This window comes from Raphanus sativus, chromosome 2 (assembly GCF_000801105.2).
Source record: "Raphanus sativus cultivar WK10039 chromosome 2, ASM80110v3, whole genome shotgun sequence".
Taxonomy (NCBI): domain Eukaryota; kingdom Viridiplantae; phylum Streptophyta; class Magnoliopsida; order Brassicales; family Brassicaceae; genus Raphanus; species Raphanus sativus.
In genome coordinates, this window is record NC_079512.1 from 29,815,665 (window position 1) to 29,830,182 (window position 14,518).

The following is a 14,518-nucleotide window of genomic DNA, read 5'->3' on the forward strand; positions in this document are numbered from 1 at the left end:
TTTGTTTAGTCTCTCGTTTTTTCGATTTATTACTGTTTTTGCTCTATCTTTGTTGAACTATATTGCATCCAAGCACTCTTGAGGAATGAAATTGTGTGTTGATAAAACATTACTCTTGCATAAAGGGAATGACTTTAGAAAAAAAAACCAGTTGTGAACATATCCAAAAGTCCATAAAATAAAACGACATAATCCTCAGACATGACTGGGGTCCACCTCCGCGGGAGACAAATTATTTCAAACGCAAACGTGTTTTTCGATTCACATCAAACGGGCGGGATGAGAAGGCGAATGACACCGTTCTTGATGATAGTTTTGATTCGACGGCTAGGAATGTCAACAGGAGCAGAGAGCATAGCCACGTCACCAGAGTAGAACCGACCATCAGAGTCATGGCCAACGGCAGGAGCTTGACCAGTCACCTTGACTCTCCCGCTCGAGACGGAGACGTTGAAGTTGTCTTTGGGAACACCAGGCATGTCTAAACGCACGTATAAGCCGCCGTTCTGGAGCTGCTTTGACTCATAGGCCATAGTCGATCCTTCACACACATTCGGGTGAGGCATCAACACCGGACCCGATAAATCCGGGTCTGCTCGTCCACACATATAGCAAATTACCACAATGACAAATTAATAAACTAAACATAGTACTGAATCATAGTGGTTAATTTAGTAGAGGATGAGAAGTAAACACGTACGATAGGGATCCATGTTATAGTGACGCCTATGAGGACCTCCACGGGGATCTGTGACCACACATAGAGAGAGTAATGTAAACATTTACAAATTGTTAAAAAAAAAAAATTCAAAAGAAAATAAAAGTAAAAAAAATTACCATCGCTTTTGAAACGTAGGCCACCGAGAAACGCTGACCAACAAAAAAAAAACGCAATTTTCGTTTTTTGTTTCAATTGTAAGATATAAATAAAAGTAAAACGTATAATAAACCAAAATAGATAATTAATGGTTACCGGTGCAGGAAGGGAGTTGTGGATTGACGATGTTAGTCTTAGAGAGGTGAAGCCTGATAACACCGTCGGCCATTTGGTAGGTGAAGCCAGAGATCTCGCAGCATCCGCATACGATTCCGGTCATGGTGAGGTACTTCCGGTGAGAGGAGTCGTGTTTATGGACCTTGGGTACGTGTGCGCGGACACTCACAAACTTCTTGGAGGGATCAAGAGCAACAGTAACGGCATCTTCTGGAACGCCGGGAAAATCCATTCTCACGAACATGATGTTGTCGTTCTCAAGCATCTTGTACTCATGAAACCCTTTTGGGCCATTCGTGAGAAACTCGTTGCTGATTGCGTAAAACCCTTCTGCTATACATCACCCACAGAAAAAAAAAAACTATCAGAGAAAATATCATCTCAGTAAACGAGAGAAACTCGATGAGATTTGAGTTTCTTATTGGTCCAGAAGGAGTTTACCGGGAGACTGAGGGACGGCAGGAAGAGGAACGACGGCCATGATTCAACAGATGGAGATTTTTAGCTACTTGATATTAGGGTTTCTTCTCTCACTTTATAAATCTCTCTCTCTCTCTCTCTCTCTCTCTCTCAAAGACTGATCTTTATGGGAGGAAAAGAAGATATTGTCAGCTGAAAACGACAAAAACTGCTAGAGAGGGGGCACGTGTCCACTTCTTATTTGTGAAACAATGCTCCTTGCGTTTATTAGTAATTGTGAAATTATACACGTACGGTTAATTATGTCTATATGACTATGTCATAACGATTAATAATTTGAATAATAATATAATTCATATATATATATATATATATCAATCGACAATACAGAATTTAAGATATGATAAAATAAGTCTGGAGTTTAATATAAACTTGAGATTAAGGGATGGGACCAATGTTCAAGACCGGCATGGTTAGGCAGCTGAGTATTTTCCTGATTCTAATTAGGATTTTAGAGAGGTTTTTCCTTTTTGAGATCTCTCTCTATCTTTCTCTTTCTCTAGGGTTTTAGAGAGGTTTTTGAAACGGTATGGGGAGGTTGTCAGGTGAAAGTGACAACCAATCCCTCTTACGACACGTGTTTACTTTACATTTGTGAATGCGATCTGTATTATAGTACTAGGATGCGTGTTCACTTTTGCCATAAATTTTCAGTGACAAAAATATCATCTTTCTTATCATTTACCACTGATATATATATACGTATTAGTTGTGTGTTATTGGGCCAAATCCTATTAAGCCCAACTCCAATTCCCAGCATGAAGTCTTGCAACAAAAGCGATACTTTCCATTTACGAGTTAATGTCGGTTAATGAATTTTACATTAACAATATATAAAAGGAAAAAGCTATAACGTGATAAGTAGTATAAATTGAAGAGAGGGTCAAGGCTTTTAGGATCATCCCAGAGAGAGCAAGAGCACAAGAGAGAGAGAGAGATAACAAGAGATTAAGCAGTTAGGAGTATTAGGGTTTTGTATTAATCATTGGCTTGTAATCTCTATTGTTGTTCTTGAGAAACAATTTTCTTTGAGTGCATAAGGGAAAAGAGCTTTTGATATTGATTTCTATCTGTGTTTAAGCACTAGGCAAAGGTCTAAATCGTAGCATTAGTTTTTATTTGTTTCTACCATACCTCTCGCTCTCTCTGTAAACCCTAACCGCAAGAAACGATGCCGGGTCCAACGAAGGAGTTGGAATCAATAGAAACACAGTCGCTGAGCATCAAATCCCAGAAACGAGCAGCACTTGATCTCTTCTCCCCCGTCAACGGCCAATTCCCTCCTCCTCCTGATGCCGAAGCCAAGAAGATTCGTCTCAGCCATAAGATGAAGGTTGCTTTTGGAGGTGTGGAGCCTGTTGTGAGTCACCCTCCACGTCAACCTGAGCAGAACGGAACCTCAAGTGCCCTTGTCGTTGGTCCAACGTTTCAGCCAAAGGGGTTGAACAGTATTGTTACGTCAGGCAAAAGCACCACCACCATTATCCCTCCAACCTCGTATGAAAGAAACTTTTCAACTTCTGCATTAATGGAGAGAACGCCTCGCCCCGAGTGGCATGCGCCATGGAAGAATTACAGGGTCATTCAGGGTCACTTGGGTTGGGTCAGATCCGTGGCCTTTGACCCGAGTAACAAATGGTTTTTTACCGGTTCAGCGGATCGTACCATCAAGATGTGGGATGTAGCAACCGGAGCTCTGAAGCTAACACTTACCGGTCACATCGAGCAAGTGCGAGGCCTCGCTGTAAGCAACCGACATAGATACATGTTCTCAGCTGGTGATGACAAGCAAGTCAAATGCTGGGACCTCGAGCAGAACAAGGTCATCCGGTCTTATCATGGTCACTTGAGCGGAGTCTATTGCTTAGCTCTTCACCCCACTTTGGACTATTTATTTACCGGAGGGCGTGACTCTGTCTGCAGGGTGTGGGATATTCGAAGCAAGACGCAACTTTATGCACTCACACATGAGAGCACTGTTTGTTCCGTCTTCACTCGTCCAACAGACCCACTAGTTGTGACTGGATCACATGACACTACTATTAAACTCTGGGACCTTCGGTATGCCAAACCAATGACGACTCTGACGCATCATAAGAAATCCGTCAGAGCAATGACCCTTCATCCTAGAGAGAATGCATTTGCTTCTGCGTCTGCTGACAACACCAAAAAGTTTAGCCTTCCAAAGGGAGAGTTTCGCCACAACATGCTTTCGCAGCAGAACACCATAGTTAACGCAATGGCTGTGAACCAGGATGGTGTATTGGTCACTGGAGGTGATAATGGAAGTTTATGGTTCCGGGACTGGAAGAGTGGCCACTGTTTCCAACAGGCGCAAACTATTGCACAGCCTGGTTCGCTGGAGAGTGAAGCGGGTATATACGCAGCGTGTTATGATCAGACAGGTTCGAGATTGGTAACATGTGAGGCGGACAAGACTATAAAGATGTGGAGAGAAGATAAGAATGCAACTCCAGAAACTCACCCTGTCAATTTCAAACCACCCAGGGACATTAGGCGCTTCTGATAAGTGATAATTAAGCTGATCACCTCTTTACTATTTTTTGTATCTCAAAAGCTATATTGTTGGAGTCTCTCACTATGTCTTCATGATTTTGTTTTCTTGTGGAAGATTATAAGGATGTCTTGTTTTTTCTTGGTGAGAACAAGGGCCATGTACTTGAATTTTCAAGCAATCATTTTCAGACTTCGTTGGGCTTTCCCTAATATATATTATTAGACTCTTCTTTGAGTAATGAAATTGTGTGTTGATTTGTTTAGTCTCTCATTTTTCGATTTAATGGTACGGTTTTGCTCTAGCATCCAAGCACTCTTGAGGAATGAAATTGAGTGTTGATAAAACATTACTCTTGCATAAAGGGAATGGCTTTAGAAAAAACCAGTTGTGAACATATCCAAAAGTGAACATATCCAAAAAGTCCATAAAATAAAACGACATAATCCTCAAAACGACATAATAACTGGGGTCCACCTCCGCGGGAGACAAATTATTTCAAACGCAAAATTGTTTTTTTGATTCACATCAAACGGGAGGGATGATAAGGCGAATGATACCGTTCTTGATGATAGTTTTGATCCGACGGCTAGGAACGTCAACAGGAGCAGAGAGCATAGCCACGTCACCAGAGTAGAACCGAGCATCTGAGTCATGGCTAACGACGGGAGCTTGACCAGTCACCTTGACTCTCCCGCTCGAGACGGAGACGTTGAAGTTGTCTTTGGGAACACCTGGCATGTCTAAACGCACGTATAAGCCGCCGTTCTGGAGCTGCTTTGACTCATAAGCCATTTTCGATCCTTCATGCACAGTCGGGTGTGGCATCAACTCCGGACCCGATAAATCCGGGTCTGCTCTCCACACATATAGCAATTAATTACCACAATGACAAATTAATAAACCAAACATAGCACTGAATCATAATGGGATTAAATTAGTAGTATTAAAATTTAACACGTACGATAGGGATCCCTGTTATAGTGAAACCTAAGAGGAACTCCAGGGGAACTGCGACCACACATCGAGAGTAAGGTAAACATTTACAAACTTTTTAAAAAAAAATTCAAAACAAAATTAAATAAAAATTACCATCTCTTGCGAGACGTATGCCACTGAGAAACGCTGACAAAAAAAACGCAATTTTCAGTTTTTTTTTATTGTAAGATATAAATAAAAGTAAAACTGTATTAGATAATTAATGATTACCGGTGCAGGTAGGGAGTTGTGGATCGACGATGTTAGTCTTAGAGATGTGAAGCCTGAGAACACTGTCGGTCATTTGGTAGGTGAAGCTGGAGATCTGGCAGCATCCGCATACGAGTCCGGTCATGGTAAAGTACTTCCGGTGGGAGAAGTCGTGTTTATGGACCTTGGGTGCGTGGGCCACGACATTCAGAAGCGTCTTGGAGGCATCAAGAGTAACAGTAACGCCATCGTCTGGAACGCCGGGAAAATCCATTCTCACGAACATGATGTCGTTCTCAAGCATCTTGTACTCCTCAAACCCTTTTGGGCCATTCATGAGAAACTGGTTGTTGATTGCGTAAAACCCTGCTGCTATCAACACAGAAAAAAAAAATGGTCAGAGAAATTATTATCTCAGTAAACGAGGAACTGAGTGAGATTTGAGCACTAGAAGGAGTTTACCGGGAGACTGAGGAACGGCAGGAAGAGGAACGGCGGACATGATTCAACAGATGGAGGTTTTTAGCTACTGGATATTAGGGTTTCTTCTCTCCTTAATAAATCTCTCTCTCTCTCTCTCTCTCTCTCTCTCTCTCTCTCTCTCTCTCTCTCTCTCTCTCTCTCTCTCTCTCTCTCTCTCTCTCTCTCTCTCTCTCTCTCTCTCTCTCTCTCTCTCTCTTCTCTCTCTCTCTCTCTCTCTCTCTCTCTCTCTCTCTTCTCTCTCTCTCTCTCTCTCTCTCTCTCTCTCTCTCTCTCACGCTGATCTTTATGGGAGGGAAAGAAGATATTGTCAGCTGAAAACGACAAAAACTACTAGGGAGGGGGCACGCGTCCACTTCTTATTTGTGAAACAATGCTCCTTGCGTTTATTTTGTAATTGTGAAATTATACTTATTAACCCAGTAGTAATTATAGTAACAAATTTATATATTCCTCCTACAACCAAACTCATTACTATACACGTACGGTTAATTATGTCTATATGACTATATCATATAACGATTAATACAGATTCGGATTCGGATCTGGATCCATGCTAAAGTACCTATTGGGTGTTTTTTATTTGGACATGCGGGTTTTTGTTCGGATCTTGTTCCTATCTGAGACCCAATAAGATACTCAAAGTACCTGAAAATCATTGTATATATTAATATATTTGGATGAGTGGGTATATTTTTAGTATCTTAGTATTTTTTAAGTTTCAGGTATAATTTCAGGTTTCAAGTAAAATTTTAGATTTTCAGAAAATACAATTCAATTATTCGGGTAAAATATCGGATATTTTTTTGGGTTTTCGGGTCAAATTTTGGATAAGTTTTGGGGTACTTTTGCAGTTCTTCAGATATTTTTAGAGTTTTTGGTTCTATTTTGAGTACTCAGATCTTTTTATGTCATAAATACTCAAAACTGATCCGAACCCAAAATATACTTGGAAAATATGAATATTTTACGGGTAGGCTTTAATTGGTAACCATGAAAATAAAAAAATGAACAGAAAAAGTTGAACAAATTTTCATTTCAAGAATTGAATTGAAAAAAAAATTATTGAGGAACAAACGTTCCTTATCTATATTATTAAAGTTGAAGTACAAATTGGAGATGTTTGGAAACAAGGATAGTAGGAATAAATGAGATATGTTTTGGCAACATGAATATTAGAAATGTGTACTTTCTTTTATTTACACATTTAGTCATTGTATTTTCAATAAATTAATAACAAATGAAAATTGCTTAGAAACATGACTAACATATTTAATAATTTTTTATTTAAACATTTAGCCATTGTTTTTATAATAAATTAAACAACTTTCTTTCTATATTTTCTTATTTACAAGTCTGTCACTATATTTACAAATTTTTATGGTAAAAATAAAAACACAAACTGAAATATAAATAGTATATTATATAAAAAAATTAAAACAGTATTATTACCTTATTTAGTTTAGTCAAATATAAAAATTTCAAGAGTTCAATTTTCAAAAAAAATATCATAAAATTAATAATGATTCATAGAAAACTAATGCAAAAAATTAAAACTTTGAAACATGGATAAAAGTATGTCAAGAAAAAAAAATGGCTTATGTTATTAATAAAAATTGGAAATCCATTATATCATTTTTAAAATATACAAAATGGACTAATCTAATTACCTAGAACATTTTTTTTGTCTAAAATAATCATAAAATAAATTTTAAATTTTATATACATATTAAAATATGCATATATTCAAAATTTTAATTTTACTAAAATATCGTTATTAAAATATTTTCAATATATATAAAAAATACAACAAAAAATTAATTTTATATACCAACTTAAATTAAGGTTTTTATATTTCACATTAAACTTTAAGAATATAATATATATGATTATTTATAAGATGGTAAATATAAAATACTATTACTTATATGATTATTTATATTGACATGAAAAATGAATAGCAATATATTTTTGAAATATACACCCGCACGGGCATGCGAGTCAAAATTTATTTTAAATTACAATGTAAATATTTAATTAATATAGAAATATGTCATATTGTTTAAACAAATATTAATATAAAAGTATTGTACAGTTGTGTTCTAAAAGTCATTTATTTTAACGACAAGTCAAATAAATATATTGATTGGAGAGAGAATAAAACAAAGTTAGAGAAACACATAGTTTACCAGAGATTATTTATATTGACATGAAAAATGAATAGCAATATATTTTTGAAATATACACCCGCATGGGCGTGCGAGTCAAAATTTATTTTAAATTACAATGTAAATATTTAATTAATATAGAAATATGTCACATTGTTTAAACAAAATATTAATATAAAAGTATTGTACAGTTGTGTTCTAAAAATCATTTATTTTAACAACAAGTCAAATAAATATATTGATTGGAGAGATAATAAAACAAAGTGAGAGAAATACATAGTTTACCAGAGACACTCTAGAATGTGTCGAATTTATTATAAAGAAAGTTTCACTAAGATAAATACATTTAATAGGTACAAAAAAATAATATATTTCCAAAAGTGAATAATAATACCCGCACTTTTGAAGCGCGGATCAAAAATCTAGTTAATCTTACAAGGGGAAAATACTTCTTCATTAATTCCATTTTTTATGAGGAACATAGAAGAATGTGGTAGGATCCATACATAATAATTTGACAAAAAAATTAACATAACTGGTATTAATTTTAGAAACAACAAATTTATCCTAATTTTTTCATAAAAAGTTGTCACCAATTGAAGCTCTATTGAAATTATATACCTATGTGTATCCAAATTGCTAGATTTCGAAAAATTCGAATCCGACAAGACCATATCCGAATCCGATCTGAGAATCTGGATGTCCAAACCTAACAAAGATTTTAAGATATGAGAAAATAAGTCTAGAGTTGAATATAAACTTGAAATTAAGGGATGGGATCAATGTTCAAGACTGGCATGGTTAGGCAGGTGATTATTTTCCTGATCTAAGTTAGGATTTTAGTGTTTATTCTTTTCAGATCTTTCTCTCTCTAGGGTTTTAGAGAGATTTTTGAGACGGTATGGGGAAGTTGTCAGGTGAAAATGACAATCAATTCTCTTACGGCACGTGTTAACTTTACATCAGTAAATACGATCTGTATTAAGTACTAGGATGCGTGTTCACTTTTTATTTGCCAGCAATTTTCATCTGTTCCTTTCTACACTGGTGAAAGCTCTGATGTTTTTGTTTGGTATCGAGATTCAAGATAGACAACAAAGTTGGTAAGTTTTCAGCTTTATTGTAGACTTCGTAAATGCATGCTTTGAGTGAGGCACACATAAATAATTCACTTTTCATTTGTTTATAATTATTATCATATTGTTTTGATTTGTCTAGACGTATATTCATATAAATATAAAAGACGGAGTGCTAAACAAATTGAAGTAATGTTTCTTTTTGGAATAGATCCAAAACCATTGATCCTAATATTAATCCCAACAAAATAGTGTCCACTCATGAAGACAAAATCTAACAAATGAAGCCAAATTTAACAAAGAGAAAGAAACATATCTATAGCCGCGTCATCATAATTAATGAAATCAAACGGGAGGGATGAGGAGGCGAATGACACCGTTCTTGATGATGGTTTTGACCCGATGACTAGGAAAGTCGACGGGACCGGAGAGAATAACCACGTCAGCAGAGTATAACCGAGAACCTGAGTCGTGGCTAAGAACAGGTGCTTGACCAGTCACGTTTACTTTGCCGTTAGTCACGGAGACGGCGAAGTTGTCCTTGGGAACGCCTGGCATGTCAAAACGCACGTATAAGCTGCCGTCTTCGAGACGCTTCGTCTCATACGACTCGTCCATGTCATCGCCAGAGATATCTATACAAGCACAACTACAGACAAATGAGTAAACACATTTTTCAAAATATCGATTGAAATGGAACAAAAGTAAAAAAATACCTTCTCCGAATGCAGAATATTTAAACTCTGAAGAAAACAAATAGAATCAGAAAAATTAATTTTAATCAATCACCTATACACTAATTAATAAATTTAAATGAGTTGAGTAATAAGAAAATATATATATATAAAAAAAAAGAATCTCGGACGTACCGATGCAAGGAGAGCGACGTGGATCGACGATGTTAGTCTTGGAGAGGTGAAGCCTCAAAACACCGTCTGACATGTGGTAAGTGAAGCCGCAGAACACGCAGCATCTGCAGACGGTTTCGATGACGGAGAGGTACTTCCGGTGAGCGGTGTCGTGTCTGTGGACCTTGGGAGCATCTGCGTAGACAGCCAGAGATTTCTTCGCCGGGTCTAGAGAAAGCCTCACGCACTCTTCCGGAACGCCTGGAAAGTCCATCCTCACGTACGTTCCAGAACTCTCGAGCAACTTGAACTCTTCAAATCCGCTTGGCCCGTGAACCAGAAACGGGTTTGTGGATTCGTAATATCCTTCGGGGTGAGGACTAAGAGGGACGGCGCCGGACATGATTCAACAGAGGGAGTTTCAAAGCTACTTAATATTAGGGTTTACTATCTGGCTCTCTGAGATTTTAGCTTAGAGTTCTTTTTGGATCTTTATGGGAGAGCAAGGAAACAACGAGAGAGAGAGAGGGCGAAGGAAGATACTGTCACTTGAAAACGACAAAAAGGGATACGCGTCCTCCTCTAATTTGTAAAAAAAATCATGTAGACTTGAAAAATGTCTGTGTTTTTACTTTTTAGTACAGAAATAAGTTGGTCTTTGGAAAAATTAGCAAGAATGCAACTTTATTGCACAGTCCTCAAATTCATTCCCATGTATAATGCATGTGGTTAACATATACGGTTTTCATTATTCTCTTTCTTTTATTTATTTATTTCTTTATTTATACATATAATTTACTTTTTGTTAACAGTGTTTTTACATCTACTAATGATTTAGCACAGGCTCGCAGAGCTATGGGCTATGCATGAATCATGATGCATAATATCGTTTAACTTTTAAATGGCCCTATTCATCGAATGTTAAGCCCACTTCACAAGGGTGATGGCTTTTTTCTTGGGTTCAGGGTGATGATATATGGACATGATAACATAAACCTACAACATAGCTTCTAGTCGATGTGTTTAATGCCATTGGTTTAGTGTAACAGTTTTAATGGTTTCAAACTATTATTATCGAGACTGAATGTTATATGGACATGATAACATAAACCTACAACATAGCTTCTAGTCGATGTGTTTAATGCCATTGGTTTAGTGTAACAGTTTTAATGGTTTCAAGCATTTAACACCAAAATTTTCCTTTGAAATATGGCTAGCCATATACAATCGTCTAACAACTGGAGATTGAATGTTAGGATGCTACACTGGAATACATGCCTATCATCGGAATGTTCTTTTCAGATCACTATTCAAACGTGTCTGGTTTTGTATTTTTGACGGATGGCCTCATGCAGCAGCGGTGCATTGCTGATTGGGACAAGATATATAGTATCGTTTTTTTTTTAAACACATAGTATCGTTTATATCGACATTTTTAAACATTTTCTTATTTAAGATTCATAGTTTAATAGACTCTTTTTCATAGTTGCAGAAAGAGGAATAGCTAAATAAATCGACAAAATAATAAAAAACAAGATTATCTCCATCCGAGATTCTGATGAGTGGACACCTGCTATGAAGATGCGCAGATCCCCTGGTTCACAGCCTACAACTAAATCCGAAAGAAACTCGAGTTCTATGTTAAGCTATATGCATTAAAAGTTCAAAACCAATAGAACAATTGATACATTTAATGTGAAAACTTTTTGGAGATAAGACCATCTCCAATGGGAATTCTTCCCATTGGAACTCTTAAAAATATATCATGTATGTATCTATGTATGTATATATTATATATGTATAAGTATTTATGGAGTTCATAATTTTTGTGGAACCCCATGCACAAAAATTCTTAAACTCCATTTTAAGAATTTTTATGTATGGAGTTCACAAAAATTATAAACCTCACAAATACTTATACATATATAATATATACATACATAGATATATACATAATACATTTTTAAGAGTTTCAATGGGAAGAACCCCCATTGCTTAGTTTTTAACTTATGGTCCTACACCTCCACATAAAAATGCGGAAATCTATATATAAGCACACGTGTGGGTAACAGCCAGCTGTCTCCGGACTCCGAGCTAATCCTTCTTGGAGTTTTAAACTTATGGATAACAAAATTTTATTTCCCTAAGTTGAAAAGCAAATCAATAGTTAGAATAACGAGTGGTGATTGTTCTTGCATTTTGCTCGTGATAAGCTTCGCCACGTATGCTTACCTCTCAATCCGTTTGTCTAGTCAGCTGAATCATCATAATTGATTATCAAAACCATTTTCTTCTCCTACAACTAAATAATGACACTGCCAAATAATTGACTGTTAGTCGTTTGTTTTTCTTTTTAAAATATCTATCAAAGACAGTGATCTCTTATGAATTATCACACATTATAGTCACTTTGTAGCTGTGATCTAATTGGTTTACAAGTAAAAGTTTGACTAAATTGCCGACATCTTTTAAGATTTTTTTCTTGATCCCATTGGTTCTCAATTAATTGTTAATGCGACGTGTAACCAATAATGAGTAACACCCAATTTTTTTAAAAAAATATTATAATGAATAACATCATTAACCGAAACATAAGATTGAAACATCATTAAGTATATGCAAAAGATTGAAACTTCAAATGGTCTTTATTTTAAAAAACATATATCTACAACGTTCCAAAACCGCTCATAAATACATGATACAACCCTTCTATATACTTTTGGAGGATAGGTCCATCGAATTGTTAACGCTACATCTATTCGTACGTACATCTCAATACCATAATTACTGTTCGATAAGACCCATCATCCGGTTTGCCGGTCGAACCGGAAAGGCGCACAGGAGGCTGGCTTACTTCAAAGATTCAAGCTGAGATTGTGATTGGTCGCGCATGTTAGCCCTGGTTCAAGGTATCCCAATAAGATGCGCACTTCCTCTTAGCGAACCCGACTCTTCTATTCAACAAATCATACACGACTTCGAATCCTTGTTGCTGGTAATTCCCCAGAATTGCTCCAGTCCCACCTCGAAGCTCAGATTCATCTCCACCGTTCATCAGCATCAAACATCCAACCTTCCTCTTCTCTTCTTTCCCATCGCCACCGTCCATAAACTCGTAAAAGTAATTTCTCCTAGGGAGCGCAACACTGGAACCATTCCCGGCAAAATGCAAAACCAGAGCCGGAACTCTAACCCTCTGGTTAAGATAGTAGCAAGGACTCATTCCGGAACTCGGTTCGACCCGATCAGCCCGCTCGTGTACCCGCCCGACCCGACTGTCGAACTCCTCCACCACCGAATTATAAAATTTCGCCGGAAGCATCGTGAAAGTCGTCCCCGAGTCAACGACCACTCCTCCGCCGCCGTCTCTATCCACTCGTCTGAGCATCGCCGGAGCAGGAATATTCCGTTTGCCGACGGAGATTCCTCGGAGGGAAACAGAGTAGAAGTAAGGGTGCTTGGGGTTATCAAGCAGCTCCGTGTACACGAACTCGACCTTCTCCTTCTTCTTATCGTCATCAACATCAACACGTTTCTCTTTCGCCTCGTCCTCGTCGACGAAGCGTCCGAGGATGAGCGGACTCGGGCGGCGGACTCGCTCCGAGTCGAACGAGTGAGAGACGAGGCAGTAGGAGAAGCTGTTACCGAGGCGAGGCGCGAAAGAGGAGAGCTGCGCGGGGAGAGAGAGGCGTCCGCGTCCGAAGCCGGCGACGCCGATGGGCTCGGCGAGAGCGGTGTTAGCGCAGCCGAAGGTGAAGTTAGCTAGGGAGAGGGGAGGGAGGGAGAGGGAGTCGGAGAAGAGGCGGCCGACGAGGGAGCCGTCGCCGTAGGCGTAGTAGAAAGACGGGCAAGGGTAGGAAGAGTTGTTGCACTCGCCGGTTTCGATGAGGTCGAGAGGGCAGTTGGAGATGGCGCAGAGGTCGGAGGAGGGGAGGGAGGAGTGTGCGGCGGAGCAGGAAAGGGATGAGCAGGGGACGGCGACGGCGGAGGAGGAGAGGGAGGATGTGGAAGGAGGTGGTTTGGATTCGCAGAGGATGCAGGTGAAAGGACGGCAAGGGAACCAGACGAGGTCGCTTCCGGTGTCTAAGTAGAGTGAGACGGAGGAGGAGGAGGAGCCGACTGAGAGGGAGAGGAGGTAGTCGCTGCCGGAAGATAGAGGGAGAGGGAGTTGATGTTGTTTACGGTGGTGGCTGCGGAAACGTGCGGAGGAGCGGGTGGAGGATGATTTGAGGAGGTGGAGAGGAGAGGAAGGGTGTTTGGAGGTTGAGAGAGAGTGTGAGAGAGGGAGAAGAAGAGGTGATGATGACGAAACAGAGGAGTAGAAACAGTATTGGAGAATAGTAGCCAGGTAGAGGAAGAAGATGCTACACGTTTTCATGGCGGATATATTTGTAGGACTGGTTTTGAATTTGTAGAAGAGCTCGACTCTTCTTTTATAGCACAGAGCAAAGAAGACACGATGGTAGATAAAATTATTTATTAAACGATGGCATGAAGTATACTGTTTAACATTAAAAAGGCAATTATGAAGACTAGCAACAAAATACATTGTTTTGGACTATCATCACTTGTATAGTTGAAAGAAAAAGACTTGATGAGCGATTTAAATAGTGGCATGCAGAGTCCCAAATATAGCATTGGAGTTTGACACGGAAGTAACCAATACAAAAACAATACGCAATCGAATAGTGAAAATTGATCACTGGAAGTCAACTCCATTGTAGGGGAGCTTTGCATGCAATGCAATGCAACCATACATTTTCTACATG

General features: G+C 38.4%; 5 protein-coding genes across 6 annotated transcripts; 1 reads left to right on the top strand and 4 right to left on the bottom strand.

Moving 5' to 3' along the window:
• Positions 1-102: 102 nt before the first annotated feature.
• Positions 103-1,976, bottom strand: LOC108840572 (putative 57 kDa heat shock protein). Of its 2 annotated transcripts, none has more exons than XM_018613408.2 (5): positions 1,436-1,976; positions 974-1,324; positions 838-870; positions 701-748; positions 103-592 (listed from the first exon to the last, which is right to left on the bottom strand). In XM_018613408.2, the coding sequence occupies exons 1-5, from the start codon at positions 1,473-1,475 to the stop codon at positions 267-269; spliced, it is 798 nt and encodes a 265-aa protein (XP_018468910.1). In that variant the 5' UTR covers positions 1,476-1,976; the 3' UTR covers positions 103-266. The 2 variants fall into 2 exon arrangements, with proteins under 2 accessions (XP_018468910.1, XP_018468909.1); XM_018613407.2 differs by having other exon boundaries at positions 974-1,327.
• A 380-nt stretch (positions 1,977-2,356) lies between these two features.
• Positions 2,357-4,021, top strand: LOC108840574 (protein pleiotropic regulatory locus 1-like). The gene has a single exon (XM_018613411.2). It carries the CDS (start codon positions 2,646-2,648, stop codon positions 3,999-4,001), a length of 1,356 nt encoding a protein of 451 aa, XP_018468913.1. The 5' UTR covers positions 2,357-2,645; the 3' UTR covers positions 4,002-4,021.
• A 425-nt stretch (positions 4,022-4,446) lies between these two features.
• Positions 4,447-5,679, bottom strand: LOC108840573 (putative 57 kDa heat shock protein). The gene is made up of 5 exons (XM_057004304.1): positions 5,640-5,679; positions 5,199-5,567; positions 5,082-5,114; positions 4,954-5,019; positions 4,447-4,843 (listed from the first exon to the last, which is right to left on the bottom strand). The coding sequence occupies exons 1-5, from the start codon at positions 5,677-5,679 to the stop codon at positions 4,518-4,520; spliced, it is 834 nt and encodes a 277-aa protein (XP_056860284.1). The 3' UTR covers positions 4,447-4,517.
• Positions 5,680-9,193: 3,514 nt separating this feature from the next.
• On the bottom strand, positions 9,194-10,235 carry LOC108839404 (putative 57 kDa heat shock protein). Its single transcript, XM_018612172.2, has 3 exons — positions 9,771-10,235; positions 9,618-9,644; positions 9,194-9,536 (listed from the first exon to the last, which is right to left on the bottom strand). The coding sequence occupies exons 1-3, from the start codon at positions 10,150-10,152 to the stop codon at positions 9,247-9,249; spliced, it is 699 nt and encodes a 232-aa protein (XP_018467674.1). The 5' UTR covers positions 10,153-10,235; the 3' UTR covers positions 9,194-9,246.
• Positions 10,236-12,362: 2,127 nt separating this feature from the next.
• On the bottom strand, positions 12,363-14,312 carry LOC108825973 (probable aspartyl protease At4g16563). Its single transcript, XM_018599337.2, has one exon. The coding sequence runs from the start codon at positions 14,296-14,298 to the stop codon at positions 12,643-12,645; it is 1,656 nt and encodes a 551-aa protein (XP_018454839.2). The 5' UTR covers positions 14,299-14,312; the 3' UTR covers positions 12,363-12,642.
• Positions 14,313-14,518: the final 206 nt, after the last annotated feature.